Source organism: Pistacia vera, unplaced genomic scaffold (genome assembly GCF_008641045.1).
Source record: "Pistacia vera cultivar Batoury unplaced genomic scaffold, PisVer_v2 Contig876, whole genome shotgun sequence".
Taxonomy (NCBI): domain Eukaryota; kingdom Viridiplantae; phylum Streptophyta; class Magnoliopsida; order Sapindales; family Anacardiaceae; genus Pistacia; species Pistacia vera.
This window is the reverse complement of record NW_022196752.1, coordinates 65,281-82,881: the sequence shown is the minus strand read 5'-3', so window position 1 is coordinate 82,881 and position 17,601 is coordinate 65,281. Positions and strand designations below refer to the sequence as shown.

The following is a 17,601-nucleotide window of genomic DNA, read 5'->3' as shown; positions in this document are numbered from 1 at the left end:
CTGCTCTCATTCGTGGGATTCTTGATGTGAATTTGGGTAGGCAGTTGCATGCTCAGACAATTTTGGTCGGGGGTTTTGTGTCTCATCTATATGTCGGTAATACCTTGATTGATATGTATGTATAATACGGGTTTTTAGATTGTGGGTGTAAGGTGTTTGATGAAATGCCTGAGAAAGACGTGATTTCTTGGACTGAGTTGATTGTTGCATATACCAAGAGCGGAGATATGAAATCTGCTAGTGTATTGTTTGATGGGTTGCCTTTAAAGGATATGGTGGCCTGGACTGCGATGGCCACTGGTTACATTTATAGGAGTGCTTACAGCCTGTAGCCATGTGGGATTGGTAGAACAAGGCCGGCAGCTATTTGCTAGTATGGAGAAATGATATTCATATGATGAATATCACCATCTTTGTGACCTTTTTTCTGGCTTTGTCTGTTCCCAGGTCTTCATTTTCTCTCCTTCCAACTGAAAATAATTGCTGCAGTAACCACGATCAGCCATTAGTCACGTCGGTTGCACTAACTGACACAGTCAGGACGAGCATGACCAGTAAGATCTGGCTGGTCGTGTGCTGATTTGGCTATTTGGCCAGACCAACCAGATTCTAGGCGAGATTTGGCCGTAGATCTAGCCATTTTGACCAGATCCATGGTAGATTTGGTCGGAACGACCATATCAATGCATGACATGCAGATCAGCACGATTGTTCATTTCTGGCGACTACCGTCCGGTAGTAGTGGTCGGGCAACTGGTTGCCCTATTGGGTGGCTAGAGTGCTTTTGTTAATTTTAAACTTTTATTGCGAGAGTATTTAGCAAATTAACAATGTAAGGGGTGTAAAAAAATAACTAAATATATTTAGAAAAATACCAAACAACTATTTTGTCTTAAAAGCAATTTTTAGAAATGTACCAAACAAACTGTTTAGATTTTATCCACTATGATATAATTTTCAGATATTTTACCAAACATATTTCGACTAAAATCCAATTCGATTTGGTTCAAACTCAATCAATTTAAACACTTGTCAAATAACATTTAAAAAGTGTACAAAAACGGCCCTATAATTTTGAAATTTTGGTTGGATTGTTCATACTTGTAAACAGATAATTGGGACCTACAATTTTATATTATTTTTTAACAGGTTTTACATCAGATAATTTCGTATTTGAAAACTAATTACCCTGTTATTATAAATGTATGAGTTTGCAAATACATGTAAACAGCAATCCTGCAGTACTGATCCAGCAAGAAGCCAATAAAGTAATCAAGATGTGCCTTGTTCAGATTATTAGCGAACCAGCTTTCGTTGCCCATCTTCACTTTTGCTTTCTCAATCACACATTTAGAAAGCTGAAGAAAGCTGCCAACACCAAAAATATTAGATATAAGATAGTCCAACACTCCTTAATTCAACGGAACTTGATCATAGAAGATCCTGAAGACCAACCATTGTGAGAGCCTCTGAAACACCAGTTACGACATATTGAGGAATCACACCAACATACGCTCATTGGAATTGTCACTTCGGCTTATCAATCAATCCATATTCTTCACAGTTTTAGCCGTTTCATCTAACTAAACCTGCAATCACCATGGTAAAATAGATAGAAACATCCACTTCCAATTCTTGAAGCATTGTAAGCCAGCAGGTTTCCCGGTTAAAGCTCTTGCTATAGGACAAAAACACAGTCATAAATGGCATGGTGAGAACAATGGAAAGGCTGGTGAAGGATTGAAGTGAAGCGGCTGGTATTCGGAAACTGATGCAACCCCTGTCCATTGTAGCTCCTTGGTCGTAAAGAAAGTTGAAGATGTGCAAACACAAGGGCATAAACCAAGTTTGTAACCATATCGGAACAAGGCCTGAGAAATGCTTCGCTTCTTCAACTTCTAATGCTACTCATGCGTCCATATTCCTCGAATCTCCGGTGGAAGTAGAGCTCATCGAGGAACCTGCCGAGTTTCAATTGATACAAAACTAGTTACATAAAGTTAAAGAAAGAAACAAACATTCTCAAAAAATTTTCGCTTACTGGAATGCCCAGAATTTCATGAGGTAAGTTTCCATGAGCTTCCACTTCTTCACTTAAGAGCCAAACCAGGAGCATAGTCCGCCTCCAGTTCTTGACTGCAACAGCAAAGACTTTCCCAATTCTTAAAAGGGATTTTTCTATTCCCTTTATGCCTGCGATAAGTCCTAGTTCCGACAATGAAACTAGCATGCTAGTGCCATTGACATGCAAGGTGATTCCGAATCCAAGAGCAATTAAGCTTTCTTGGAATAGAATAGACAAGTAGGCAAATAGGTACCAGCACCTAACCCAAACTACCACCAATTGAAGAATGAACTTTTCACTTGCATTCCACAGGGTCTTTCCATCGAACTGATCTGCACCAAAAGCCTGAACGCAGTGCTGGTGTGTCCCACTTGTCCAATTGCTACCAGATTAAAGAGAAGAAGAAAGATTACTTGGAAATTCTTTCCAGAGCTGACAGAAGGTAACCATAGCCGATAGAGTCAACAAGCCCAGCCCCTGCAGGTTGCAAAGAGTACTAACATGAATGTTTTTATAGAAATTAAAATAAAGAAGATCTCACCTATTAATAGAGATGTTTAATTGGTCAATTGGTTGGCAAAATTTGAAATTATATGACCATAAATATATTGTACACACATGTGCAGAGATGTCTATGATTTAATATTATTAAGATTATAATAATTATAAAATGACCTATTAAATACTCTATATATCTCAACTCAACCAATAAAATAAAGATAAAGTCGAGTCACTTAATTTTAAACTTGAAAGTGAGAGAGAATAACCCAAGGGGACACATTTTGTAATATATAGCAGAAGCATAACAATAGTCCGTAACGTCCAGAAAAAGAAGTCACAAAAAAGCTCTAAAAGACGGCAGCAACGACGCTTGGCCTGACCGATGTTGACGTTCTCTGCCGCAGTTGCCGTGGACTGACCCGATGTCCAGTCAAATAGGTATAAGGTTGGAGCCAATTCCATAATAAGCGAACTCTGCAGCCATTAACACCAATAATGAAGTACGCTGATCCCACCCACCAGAGCTGGCTCTGTACACTGGACGCCCTTTGTAGTCAGCATCCTCAACGGTGGCTTGTTCGAGAAAGGTTCTGTATTACACGAGAGATTGGGATGGTCATATCGTTTGGTTCGTTTGTCAAAGTATGTTTGGGGAATTGATGAATACTTTGAGTATATATACAATTATCCGTTGGCTAGATTGGTTTAATTATTATATTGATTCATTACGTTATATAATCACTTTAGCATGATATATTAAACGATTTAGAAATCTGCTCATATGCAGTCTATCTTGGTGTCGATCGGCACACGTTGCAAATTTCACCCAACTGGCCTTATTCACCTATTCAGATTTGCAAAATATTAGGAAAATATTTTTTTAATATCAAGTACATCTTTGTGCAAAATATTCCCAAAACATGCACTTTTATATAAAACCATTTTTTTTTTTTTTTTTTTCATGCTTAGATATTAATGTAGAAAACACCGAATAAATAGAAACGATTGAACATTTTTCCTGTTTAGAGGATAAAAAGCACCTTAGAAGAAGATCTTATTCTGTGATATGACATCTTATTCTAAAGAATATTCCCCCACATACTTCGCAAAACGCTTTCCTATTTTTGCCCATACCATTTAAAATAGCACATCCAATTTTGTATCAGTTCATGATGTTAGGTTAGCATACTTTATAATCTATTGTTGATGGATTGGAATAAACCGGTCTTCTATTATCTTAAGTCTTATTTCTGCCTATACTCTTCTTTATAATTGGCCTTTTATAAATTTTTACTTTTATTGTTTGTTGAGGAGCGGTTCAAACTTGTTATATGATACCGGGTTAGACCTAAAATAACTTTAGAAGAAAAGTAACCTAAGTTTAGGGGTGAGCACGGGTAGCGGTGAACCGAACCGGGGTAAGAACCGGGCCAACGCGAATCGAAACATACCCAGAACTGACACTGTAGGGGTCAGGTTCCTTTCCAATTTTTGGAACCATACTGTACGGTTCCGTTCCGGTTCTTAACCCCGGAGGACCGACAACCGGACACCCAACCTGTAAAAGGGTACCGGTTTGGGAACCTGTTTTTTGAAATTGTTTTTGGAACCTGTTTGGAACCTGTTTGGAACCGGTTTTGGAACCTTTTTGAAACCTTTGTGGAACCTATTGGAACTGTTGTTTGGAACCTATATTGGAACATGTTTGGAACCTATATGTGGAACCTTTTCTAGAACCTATTTTGGAACCTGGATCTATAAGTCAAAATTGTGAACGTAAATAAGGGGGCGTTTCTTATTAGTTTACATAAAAAAATTTAAATAGAAAAAGTTATTAAAATTTTTGAAGGAATAACCTAATTAATATCAATATACGAATACAATTATACTTATACATACTAAATTACAACCTCATTAAAAGTCCTTACATATATTATAATACATAATATTAAAGTTTGGACTCAATAAGTTGACATTGGACAAAAGTTTATGATCCAATTAAAAGTGTTTTACATTTTATGTATTAAAATAAATATTTGTTTGAATCAAAATAGTATATTTGATTGAGTCAAAGTATTATTTGGTTATTTACTTCAATTATGCAATTCTAGTATATCTAAATAATTAGAATTATTAATTATTATATGATAAAATTGACTAAACATTATAAATTTATCACTAATATAGATCATACTTAATAAATATAACATTATCGAACGTTTAAATACTTAATTAATTATAATTTATAACTATACTAATGATATCAGTATAATTAATTATGGCATTACATTAATGAATTACTACTTAATTACTGACTTATAATACAACATTTTAGTACACAACTTAATTAAAGATTAAAACATTAATTAATTATCAATTACAATTAAACATTATAGTATGATTATTTAATAGGTCTAATTTCACTATTAACATTACATTATAATATGTTATATAATTAATTAAACATTACATATTACTTAATTACTAATTCTTGCAGTATGAGTTATGATTTATGTTTTAAACTGTAATATTACTAATTTGCTACAGTAACATAGCACAATACTTAATAACTATGATAAAATTTTAACTAATTATAACACCTTACCTTATAAACAGTTAATTAAACATTACGTTATAGGTAATTAACTTACTCAATTAATTATATATTATTAATTTCATATTATATTATGATCACTTACTTAAATTATAGCATTACATAGTTAAAGTGATTAATATTACATAATTATATGCAATTATTAACAATTACATTCGAAAACATTAGTAATTTACTAATTTACTATACTGATTACAATACTTAATTAACGATTAAAAATTTAATTAATTTAACATCATACTTTTCTATTTGTAATATGATTACTTATCAATGATAACATTCCATTATAACAATTAGTATATATAATTAAATGATTTGAAATTAATTAATGAAAAAATATTACTTAATTATAGATTTGTAGTATGATACTTATTTCATTATAACATTACATTATACTTCTATTATACGATATGTCATATAAGTTACATATAACATTACAGAATTATGAGTTACTTAATGAGTATGCATATATCTATACAACATTAGTAATTTACTAATTTGACACATATTTAGCCGAAATTAATTCTAATTTTATTAATTATAACATTCTATTATAAATTTATGGTATGATTATTAACATTAATATAAACATATCTATATAACAATATTATAAACTTAATTAAGATGATTAAACAATTTATTAATTATAAGTATTCAGTATAATTAAATAATATAATTACTGTAATAATATAACATTTACAATTTACAGTGTAGGTATGATCACTTAATTAATATAACATATCCAATTTACACATTGTAGTATGCATTCACTTATTTTAATTCAATAATTACTATGTTTCTAATATTAATTCTCAATAAAATTATATTGGTATAATTTAAATACCCACTTAACCAATTTTAACATTAAATTAATAAATTTATAAACATTAATAATATTATTAATATCAATTCCCCTGCAAATGGCAATTCGTTATAGTAAATTAAGAATGATTGTGTGGTTAAACAATGATAGATTCATGGGTGAAGTTCAATTTGTAAAATAGTAATGATTGAGGATAATTGTTTGTGTTTGGTTTGATTGACGAATTTTAGGTGAATTGTGATAATTGATCTCGAATTCAGTCGTGCTTTATAGATTACAGGTTATGAGTTACATCTTGGACACAAAGTGAAGAATACAAAATTTGTTAGGGGTTGGGAACATCTATGGGGTCCTTCTCCTCAAAATTTTCATTCTGCCCCCCATCACTAACCTCTTTTACAATCTCCTCCTCACCACCTAATTCACCGTCTACTCTTGATTTTTCAACTAACTAATCAATGGCCTCGTAGTTCAAATTAAAACCAGACAAATCTCCGCCTACTTCCTCGTTATCCCCTTCATTTGAACCAACTTCGAACGGTTTTTCTACAAAAGAAACCCTTAAAATCGGCTCGAACCATTATCGGCCACATCAATCATATATAACTTCACACTTTCATCCGACTTTAATATAGTAGGAGGTACCTTATAATGTTCAGGAACTCTGCTTAAAACATACTTCACAACTATATCACTACGCGAGCAACTCAAATCACCTCCTCTAATTATTTCATCAATCAACTCATCAAAACTAACTTCTATGCTCACAACAATTGGTATAACTTCTTTGCTCTTCCCAATCCACTTCCAGCTACTTTCTTCCTCCACCCACTCACCAAAATATTCAACACCCAAAACAACTTGTCCCATGTGTAATAATAGCCAACTACCTATAATGCAAGAAAAAAAATATTCTTAAATGTTGTACCAAGGGTTCAAATATTTTAAAAAGAATATGCACAGTTGCTTATATGGCCTGGTGTATCGCTTAAGCGATCTTATGCCATTTACTGATCGCTTAAGCGATCTGCTCCTATACACCAGACTTTTAGTAGATCGCTTAAGCGATCTTATGCTACATACCTGATCGCTTAAGTGATCTATCTACTGCATTACCAGACGTACCAGATCAGTTAAGCAATACACCAGATCGCTTAAGCGATCCATCATACCCAGAACATATTTTCAGGGTTGTATTTCTCAGTCAGAGAAAATTTTCTAACATGGTGAGTTGATTTCAATTTTATATATTCCAGCTGAGAGAAATGTTGATACGAAAATCACACCAACCCGGGTAATCCAATTGACCTTGGAAGAATTGGAACCGATATATGCGCGATTTAATGATAAACAATCAATTGAAAGTAATAATGCAATAATAATGTTACTGACACAAATAATTTTTAAAGTGGTTTAGCGAGTTAGAACTTGAGTCTACGTCCACCGTTATCTTATTGTTTTTGATAGATTACAAGAATAACAATAAACTTTCCTAGAATAATTTGCTAACCCTTACCTCATCATTGAAGAGAGTTTATATACAAGTTTGTGATGAAGGAAAGAGAGAAATTATCAGGATTGCAATCAAATTCAAATTACAATTCCGATATTCCCGTCATTGAGTGTTAAGATCGCACTATCATTGCTGTTAATCTTATCTCTTCCGAATATCTGATATTTGAGCTTATCCCTGATTTGTCGAACAACTGTCAGAGTTGGTCACGACCAGTTTGTGTTGGATCGAGCTATCTCTCTATGAGCTTATGATGGGTCAGACTAGTGTTGAGTCGAACCGATTCTAGGTCGAACTATATCCTCGCGGGCTTCTGACTTCTCCAAACTTAATAGAAAAATCACACACAATAAGAAACATACGATGTTAAAATAGAAAAAAAAAAATTAAATGAGTTGCAGTTGTTGAGCTTATGTGCAACTAAATGAAGAAACTTATTGTTATGAAACTTGAACAGTAGTAAATTAAGCACATTTGGGGCTGTCATTTCTTCTAAGAATGAGTATAAAAGTTTCGTATAACATTGTTAGAACTGACCGAATGAGATACAAATTGTCTATGTTATTCCTCTTTTTTTTTTTTGGCAAATATTCTGTTTATATTCTTTTTAAGTGATTATTTTCTGAATCTGTATTCGACCATTTCTCCTCGTATTTGCACATATCTATAAAAGGACTACAAGACAATTGATTAGTTATAAATTTGTGAAGGGTTATTTGGTTACAATTATTGCCTTTTGGTAATTTGTTAGTTTACTTTATGCAAGACCAGATTTCAGTTGCAAATGATCTTATTCAACTTTTTTATACTCATTTATTATCTGGCTATTGGAACAGAGTTCTAATGCTTCCAGCCACTAAGAAACAGAGCACTACTTAGATCCTTCTGGAGTAATTATAATAACTTGAACATAATACAAATTGTATGTAATCTGTTTTTTATTTTTTATTTTTTTACTTTTTTATGGTTGCAGCTGTTGCCCGAGGGCCGAGGTCATCATTAATATCATTCTATTTAAGACTGAATTATATTTACTATTTTCACAGACACTTCTGCCACCTACTCAAGAATTAGGCTTTCAATTCCATTCAAATAGTATCATAGCCCCTGTTTGTTATACTATTATAGATCATTATTCTCTTATTTTATTTGGATTAAAAATTAAGATAAGTGTTTTTTTACTTATTTGGTCAATCTAATCTAAAAATTAATCCACCTTATATAAAATTTTTTGTTTAAAAATAAAAAAGAGAGTGTGACTTGTTTTCAAATTATCTCACTCTATTCAACTGAAAACATTTTTCTTTCTCTTCTTCTCATTTTCTCTCCTTCCAACTGAAAATTAATCTGCCTGCCAGTAACCACCGTCAGCCATTAGTCACCGTCGTTGCCACTAACTGACACAGTCAGGACGACGCATGACCAGTAAGATCTGGCTGGTCGTGTGCTGATTTGGCTATATTTGGCCAGACCAACCAGATTCTAGGCGAGATTTGGCCGTAGATCTAGCCATTTTTGACCAGATCCATGGTAGATTTGGTCGGAAACGACCATATCAATGCATGATCAGTCAGATCCAGCAGATTGTTCATTTTCTGGCGACTACCGTCCGGTAGTAGTGGTCGGCAACTGGCTGCCCTATTGGGTGGCTAGAGTGCTTTTGTTAATTTTTAAACTTTTATTGCGAGAGTATTTAGCTAAATTAACAAATGTAAGGGGTTAAAAAAAATAATCTAAATATATTTAGAAAAATACCAAACAACTATTTTGTCTTAAAAGCAATTTTTAGAAAATGTACCAAACAACTGTTTAGTATTTTATCCAACTATGATATAATTTTCAGATATTTTACCAAACATATTTTCAGACTAAAATCCAATTCGATTTGGTTCAACTCAACTCAATTTAAAACACTTGTTCAAAATAACATTTTTAAAAAAGTGTAACAAACCGGCCCTATACATTTTGAAATTTTTGGTTGGATTGTTCATACTTGTAAACAGATAATTGCTGGACCCTACAATTTTTATTATTATTTTTTAACAGGTTTTACATCAGATAAATTTCGTATTTGAAAACTAAGTTACCCTGTTATTATAAATGTATGAGTTTGCAAAATACATGTAAACAGCCAATCCTGCAGTACTGAATCCAGCAAGAAGCCAATAAAAGTAATCAAGATGTGCCTTGTTCAGATTATTAGCGAACCAGCTTTCGTGCCCATCTTCACTTGTTGCTTTCTCAATCACAGATATTAGAAAGCTGCTAAGAAAGCTGCCAACACCAAAAATACTTAGATATAAAGATAGTCCAACACTCCTTAATTCAACAGGAACTTGATCATAGAAGAATTCCTGAAGACCAACCATTGTGAGAGCCTCTGAAACACCAGTTACGACATATTGAGGAATCAACCAACATACGCTCATTGGAATTGTCACATTCGGCTTATCAATCAATCCATATTCTTCAGCAGTTTTAAGCCGTTTCATCTCAACTAAACCTGCAATCACCATGGTTAAAATAGATAGAAACATCCCACTTCCAATTCTTTGAAGCATTGTAATGCCAGCAGGTTTCCCGGTTAAAGCTCTNAGCCTTACCGTATTATCTGTGCCCTTAGTTCAGAATAATACTGGGGCTACGGACGTTTCTAGAATGGCCACCATATGTACTCATAGGGTTCTCACTATCAAGATTTGAAACACTTGATACCCTCGTCACGGCTCTACCATTCTAAGAACATATATCGATACATATTGCAATAATAATGATTTACGCGATATAGAATAAAATGCCTTTTATTGATTAATGAACATTATTACAAAAAGTCAATTCTACAATAATTGATTAGCTCTAGAGCATCTACTCTAACATTTTCATATTGGAAATATACCTCTGTAAGACAATCTCTTACCTCTCCTAGTTGATTGGCATATGTTTCATTTTGTAAATTTTCAGATAATGTGTCTAAACCATTTTCTAAACCTGCTACTTTAATTATAGGATAAAAAATAGCTCCTAAACGATAAAGAAAAGGAATGGGTTTCCAATATTTAAAAAAAAAAAAAAATCCATTGCCTTTATTGGTTCCTTTAAAATTTCATTGTTTTTGTTTTTTGTAAATAACTCTGAAATTTTTATAATTGTACGTATTACCAATGGACTAGTAAGATAATACACACCAGAAAGTTGTAAAGTGGATTGATAAAAAAATTTAAGAAAAGAATGAAATATTTTAGCTATATGCCAATAATTTTCTACCAAATAATGAGAACCTCTATTATTTGCTACAAAATAACTAATTAAATTTGCATAAGGTAAACATGAATCAAGCATTAAATAAGTACTATTTCATCTAACAAGCATGTGTAATGCAAAAGTTTTAGGAGACATATTTGATTTTATACAAGCATCTTGAAATTCAGCATTTCTTTTATTACTACCTGTAATCCAAGCTAAACAATCCCTAATTCTATCAATATTTTCTTTAATTGTTTTCATATCACTTTTCATAATTAAATTAATAATGTGACATGCATAACGTTGGTGAAAAACTTCAAATTGTTATAAAAAAGATAATTACTTTGAAAAAAATCTATAGCTGTAGTATTAGCACTTGCATTATTTAAAGTTAAACTTATCACTTTATTAACAATATCATAATCTTCTAAAACTTCAACAATTTTATTATAAATTTGTTGACTACTATGATCCACATCTATTAATCTAAATCCTAATAAAGATTTATTTAATTTACATTTGTTATCAAAATAATGACTAGTCATACAAATATAATCTTGTTTAGCTCTACCACTCCAAATATCGGCAGTTAAAGCCACACTAACATGACAACTATATATTTTATTTTTTAATTCTAATTTCATTTTCCCAAACAATTTTATTAAATCATTTCTAGTTGCAGTTTTAGAATAACTTTTAAATCCTGGAAAAAATGAATTTTTAATAAATCTTTCAAAATATTTATCTTCAACCATATTAATAGGTTAATCAGTTGCAACAATATATAAAGCTAATTGTTCCTTATATACATCAGAATTATAATGCTAAGTAGTACCTATATTAGTTATTTGAGTTTGATTGGTTTCTCTATTTCCATGTTGAGCAATATGTTTATTAGCATGCCTTTTTAAAGTACTAGTACCATTACCTGAATCAGCTTTATAAATATTTCTACAATATTTGCATCTTGCTTTCTTGACTTGAACTCCATTTTCTGTCTTGTAAAACTTGTCGAAATGCACCCAAACGTCTGATGTGTGTCTATCTTCGATTTTGACAATAGTTGACGAACCCACTTCAGCTTGAGATGAAGTTGGACGAGGACGACTTCTAGAACCACCCTGAGCTGTAGGTGTAGCAGCATGGGGAGGAATCGCGGATATATTTTGAGGTGTATCAGATTCTGAGACTAGGAAAGCGGGACTATTTAAATCTCCTGCATTTATGTTAGTAAATTCAGCGGGATTAGGACTAGAATAGTAGTTTCCTTCATCATTGAAATTGATGGGAGAGAAATATCTATCCATTGTAGTTAAAAAAAAATTTGATGTAGAAGAAATAAAAAATTAAAGAAGGAGAATTGGAATATGGAAATATGAATTGAAAATTGCAAAAACTAATAAAAATTAAAATAAGAGCATATTGATAACAAAGAGAATAATTGAGAGATTAAAGAAAATGAGAGAATTTGAGATGTGAGAAAATATGAGAGTTTAGGGCCAATTTATAGAAAAAAATGGGAAAAGAAAATGACGAAAAAGACCCTCCAACTACTATAAAACGGCTATATTTCAAGGGTAAAAGGGGTATTCGAAAAAAAATTAATTTTTTTTTATTATTTTTCGGCCAACCTTCCAGGCTGACTGTTGCCAACCCGGGGGTCAACTCGACGGGTTGGCCGCTGTTTGCAACAGCCAACCTGCGGGTCAACCTGTCGGGTTGGCGGGCCTTCTCCAAAAAAGACAAAATAGCAACCCACGGGTCGTCAGGTTACCATATATCAACCCGGCCTGCCCAGGGGTTGCATGCAGGTTGGGTTCAACCCGGCCCGCCTTATTGGCGGTCTGGGTTGAACCCTCTTTAATGCGCGCTGGGTTAGGGTTGACCCGCCTAACCCGACCCATTTGTTCCACCTCTATTGGTAACTCTTCCTTTCCCTCAACCCTCACTAAAAAGTCTCCATTTTCTTTACTGACTTGAGTGTTAGAGTACCTGCGGCAAACATCATCCCGGTGTTTCCTGTTCGCTTCACGCCAGTTTCTTTGTATGTGTGCAGCAGTAGATTGTTAGTGGCTTCAATCTTATAGGATCGGACCCTATTTTTGCAACCATAGATTTTGATGTCTATTTCTTGTCAAACATGGAATATGAATACTATAAATTTGTTTTTTTTTGAAGTCAGACCATTTTGATTACGTTACCCCAGCAAAGATTAGTAATTTACTCTTTCTCAAGAAGATGCTTGGTTGTTTTTATTATAGGAAATCAATTGGTTTCTTAAGTTTCCGTAGTTCTCGTTAAATTATGTTCTCGCCCGTATAAATATCCATATTATAGAATGTGAAATATTATTGTTCATCTTTATTAAAATTTTCATCCTGATTGTAATACAATGGTGCTTATTTCTTTTATATATATATAAAATTACATTATTATATTTATGTATAGTAAAACATCTCTATAGTAATATTCTATATAAAAATAAACTCTACATAGTCATAAAAAAATTTATTCCCAATTTAGAATAGTTATAAATAAGAATAAACTTCACATTGTAATAAGTTATAATTTTTCTAAGTTGCCTTCATATAGTAATAATTGTCTATATATTATAAAAAAAAAATATGTTATATTACATTAAATGTTTAAAATGAAATAAAATATTTATTTAAAATTGTTTGGAACAATAATTTATGCTTTAGAGTTATTACGACATCTTTTAACTAGTGGGTATATTATTTGTTAGCATGTACATCTTCTTGTTGAAGCCAAAATATTTCTAGCTTCTCAAACATGTTCAGAGCTTCTTGGCCTGAAGCTTTTTGTATTTCTGTACTATCATACTCATGGTTATTTCCTTTCTCTTCTTGTTTAATTGTAGCAATGACTTCTTTTTCAGTTATAACATCTATTTAATTAGTGAAGTAAAGTTGTCGAATCTGATCACTCAATTCTATAATGACTCATTGATTCTCTTCATCCATTTTATTTGTAACTTGCAATTCGTCGACATTGGGAGTCCTAATTTTATAATGCTTAAAACGATTGACAATTGTCTATGACTTCATATCAATTGACCATGCAACAATTACATTCACAATTCCATCGAGAACACTTATCTTTGCTAGTTCCAATACACGATCTTCTATCTGTTTCAAAAGTAGACAATTGAAACGCTGTAGTGAAATCCTAATACTATTAAAACATGAATTAAAATCCTAATATTGTATTACTAAAACATGAATTATAAAATAAGAAATTTTTGTAACTACATCTTTATTAAGTTATAATCTTCCCACAGTAATAAAATTAATTAATTCTACCATTATAACTATAGAGAGGTTCTACTGTATAACGTATTGATATATATGCATTCTGCTAATTGCTCAAATGATAGAAAATACTAACTATATTTATCTAGTAAATGTCACATTAGATAACCTTGCATAGTAGAAAAGTGTTTTTATTGGCTATTTAAAAGGATGATATTAATGAAATTTCATATCCCTTATTATTTTGTTAACTAAAGCCATAAAATCGTTGATGATATATTTGAAATTAAAGATTATAATAAGGGTAGTTTCCTCCCTGAGGTTTACCATAAGTAACATAATCACCTAGAAGTCCCCCACTAGCTAATGACCGTTTGACTCTAGCACATGCAACATATCTTAATCAATTTTATAAATTATGGGGGATAAAAAGAGATGGATAGAAAAGAGTTGTTGTTACGAATATCCGTAACAACCATGGAGACTCGAACGATCTTGACGGATCTATAAAATAATTGAAGGGAGTATGAAGTGAGAAAAGATTTTTAAAGAGGTTCGGCAGATGATTCCCAAGCCTACACCCTCTATCATGTTATTGGTTAAGGGTATACTTCTCTTTGAGCCATTGATTGGTTATAGAGAGTCACTCTCCCTCCCCCTAGCTGATTACATGTGTGCGGTGTAGAGGTGATTCCTCCACCCTTTTTTCTTTTGGGCTTACGTAAGGATGTGAAGGTGATAAGGAGTGAGGGGGCAAAAGGGGGAGAGCTCCTCCCTCTGGTAAGAAATCAGTTTATATTGACTGTCTTAATAGTAGACTTGTAATTGAAGTCTAACTTGTTATCGATTTTTAACGCGTGGACAATGTTTACTAGTAGATATAAATTCAATTAGAAATTAAATTTTTTTCATTTTTACCCTAAAAAAAAAGGTGAATTAATTTTTTTCTGTTAATTAAATATATATTTAAAATTTTAAAATAATCCTATATCATGTTCATGTTTTACAAATAAGTTGAAATTAAAATTTCTTTTATATTTATCCATCAAATTAATCAATAATTTTTATACAGCTTTATTTATATAAGCTCTATTTTAATTAAATTATCCAAAAAAAAAATTCCTAATTATTTAATTAGATAATATTCTACACTATAGAACAAATGCATGTAAAATAAGGGAGCACAAGACACAAGTAAGCCATCAACAGAACTCGAAATGACCATCTTACCCTCACTTGAAACACAACATTCATTTGATCACCACGTTTCACTCCTCAATTCGCTGTCTCTTCTATATAAATAAGAGAGACACCACACACAAATAAATCTCTTCATTGGCCAATGGCACCCTCTCCTTATCTTTTCCTCTTCACTTATTCTAACAACTCCCAATCCGTCGTCATTTCGTCTCCAACTCCAGCAATGTCCGGCAATTCTCGCTGCAACGTCTACATAGGTGCGTATGATCTCGACTCTCTCCGTCCTTTCTTTGACTCATCTTCGCCTGCTGGCTCCGTAACGTTACGGACACAGCTCATCCCTTTGGTTTCTAGATCCTAGGGCTAGAAATTTTTTGGAATTTTTGCTAAATATGAAATGAAACTAGACTGGTTGGGCCGAATCTCCCTCAATTCTTATGAGAAAGATTATTACTAGCTCACACTGTGTTTTTACCGTTAATTTTTGCCCGTTCTCATTTCTTCATTTGGAGAGTATGAGAATTCTAGTCCAGTAACGATACAGGACCAGCAAAGACCTGAACTTACAATTTTTATTAAAAAAAAAATAACTAAAAAGTTCTGTGGTAGGAGAATATTACAATGCTGGTCCGGCAACGATGCCGGAACTTTACCCTGGGCTCACCAGTTTTGGAAAATAGACAATGGAGAAAAGATGCCGATGAGGAAGATAATCGCAGGAAACATAACATATCGATAATGTTTCTGGACCGTTAGCACAGCTTTTAATTTAATTTATTGTTGTTGTTGTTATTAATTTATGTTTTGATTAATTTAATTTGTTGTAGGTAATTTAGTTTGGTGTTCTATGGACTATGTGTTAGGAGTAACAAACTAGTTCATATGATGAATACCACCATCTTTGTGACCTTTTTTCTGGCTTTGTCTGTTCCCAGGTCTGCAGTGCACAGCATCTTAGTTGGTCAATAGAGATACTCTGTAAGACTAAAACTCTGTAAGACTAAAACCTTCTCCTTTTTATATTCTTGCCAAGGTTGTAATTGGAGGCTCTTCACCATTACTTTGATGATATACTTGCTAAGAGAATGCTATGTGAAAAATATCTCCATGTTTATGATCTTTCTTCTTGCTTATTTGCTTAGCCAACTTTAATTTATGTCTTCATTACCTCATTTTCTGATGTGGGTCCAGTGGGTTTTTACTAGTTTGTTGCTGGATGAAGGCTGGGTGTTCTGCAGTGTTCATATCTGCTTCTGTGTACTTTTTTGTCAGTCATATGTTTGTGTATTCTGCCAATGCTCGACTTGTTTCAGGGTGTCGATAAACTGTTAAGATGTAGTGAAATATTTTTTGATTGTTTGGGTAGAGCAATTCACATAAATGCTTGGTATCTTTGATTGAAAGCGGGTATGGTTTGTGGTTTCACTGGCTTAATTTAGCGAAGCTATGTGACATGTTCTGCTAATCGTCAACATGGTTCTCTGGTTCATGAAATTTCTATGTATATGTTTCCTAGAGCATCTGGGATTGCTTTTATCTTCGAATCTTTTTAGACTTGGACTTTCTTTTATGGCTTGCGTTTGTTGGGGGCTGCTTCAATTCCTTAGATCTCATATCTTTTGTATGTAATTTTATTAGAATCCTTATATGATAACCCTATTGTTTTGGAGAATGTAAGATTGAATTCCCCATGAACCACAGTTGGCACTTTAATATGCTGATGATTGTTTGAACTGAAAACCCCTTACAAATTTGTTCTAATTTTGCAAATCCTCATCTCTTATAGAAATTGGTTGTTGTCTTGTCATTTTGCTTCCCTAATTGACATATTTCACTTGAATGATTGGGTAATATGCACTTTTTTTCAAATTTGTATGGAAGTATATTTTTATGGTTTATGTATATGGTTAATTGACAATTCTGCATTAGAACTTCTCCAGATTATGCTCAATCGACTCTGGCTGGCAGTGAAACTGTAGAGGTGGTCAAATGCAGTTTTGACATGGAAAGTTTAACAGAAAACAGGGGCAGTTCCATTTTATGAATCAAGAAAAGACCAGGTCTGGTACTAGAAAGCATGTGAAATATGAGTTTTGAAGGCTACAACTTCTCTGCATTCTCTATAGCAAGATATGATATATCATATTAGACACAATTCTTCTCCAAAATTTCTGTGAATGGGCACATCAATCCTTTTTTTTTTGGGGATTATACATTAATCCTCTGATATCTACTTATTGGTGTACTTGAGATACATATCCTCTAGCCTCTGATAGACATTATATGAATTGAATTAAACTCACTCATCGTAAATATCTGTACTCATTTTTGTGCAGATATTTACTTGTAGCATACCATATCTTAATTGTA

At 32.7% G+C, this 17,601-nt stretch overlaps 1 protein-coding gene and 1 long non-coding RNA gene across 2 annotated transcripts; one reads left to right on the top strand and one right to left on the bottom strand.

The window, feature by feature from the left end:
• Positions 1 to 1,184: 1,184 nt before the first annotated feature.
• Positions 1,185 to 10,104, bottom strand: LOC116119186 (protein NRT1/ PTR FAMILY 5.10-like). Its single transcript, XM_031405134.1, is given in 7 exon segments — positions 1,185 to 1,368; positions 1,456 to 1,469; positions 2,042 to 2,324; positions 2,479 to 2,542; positions 2,947 to 3,005; positions 3,007 to 3,128; positions 9,604 to 10,104. Coding segments are annotated over 7 exon segments (1,200 nt in total). The 5' UTR covers positions 10,078 to 10,104.
• Positions 10,105 to 15,367: 5,263 nt separating this feature from the next.
• On the top strand, positions 15,368 to 17,583 carry LOC116119193. Its single transcript, XR_004126339.1, has 3 exons — positions 15,368 to 15,488; positions 16,167 to 16,225; positions 17,172 to 17,583. It is a non-coding gene; the product is annotated as an uncharacterized LOC116119193 (long non-coding RNA).
• Positions 17,584 to 17,601: the final 18 nt, after the last annotated feature.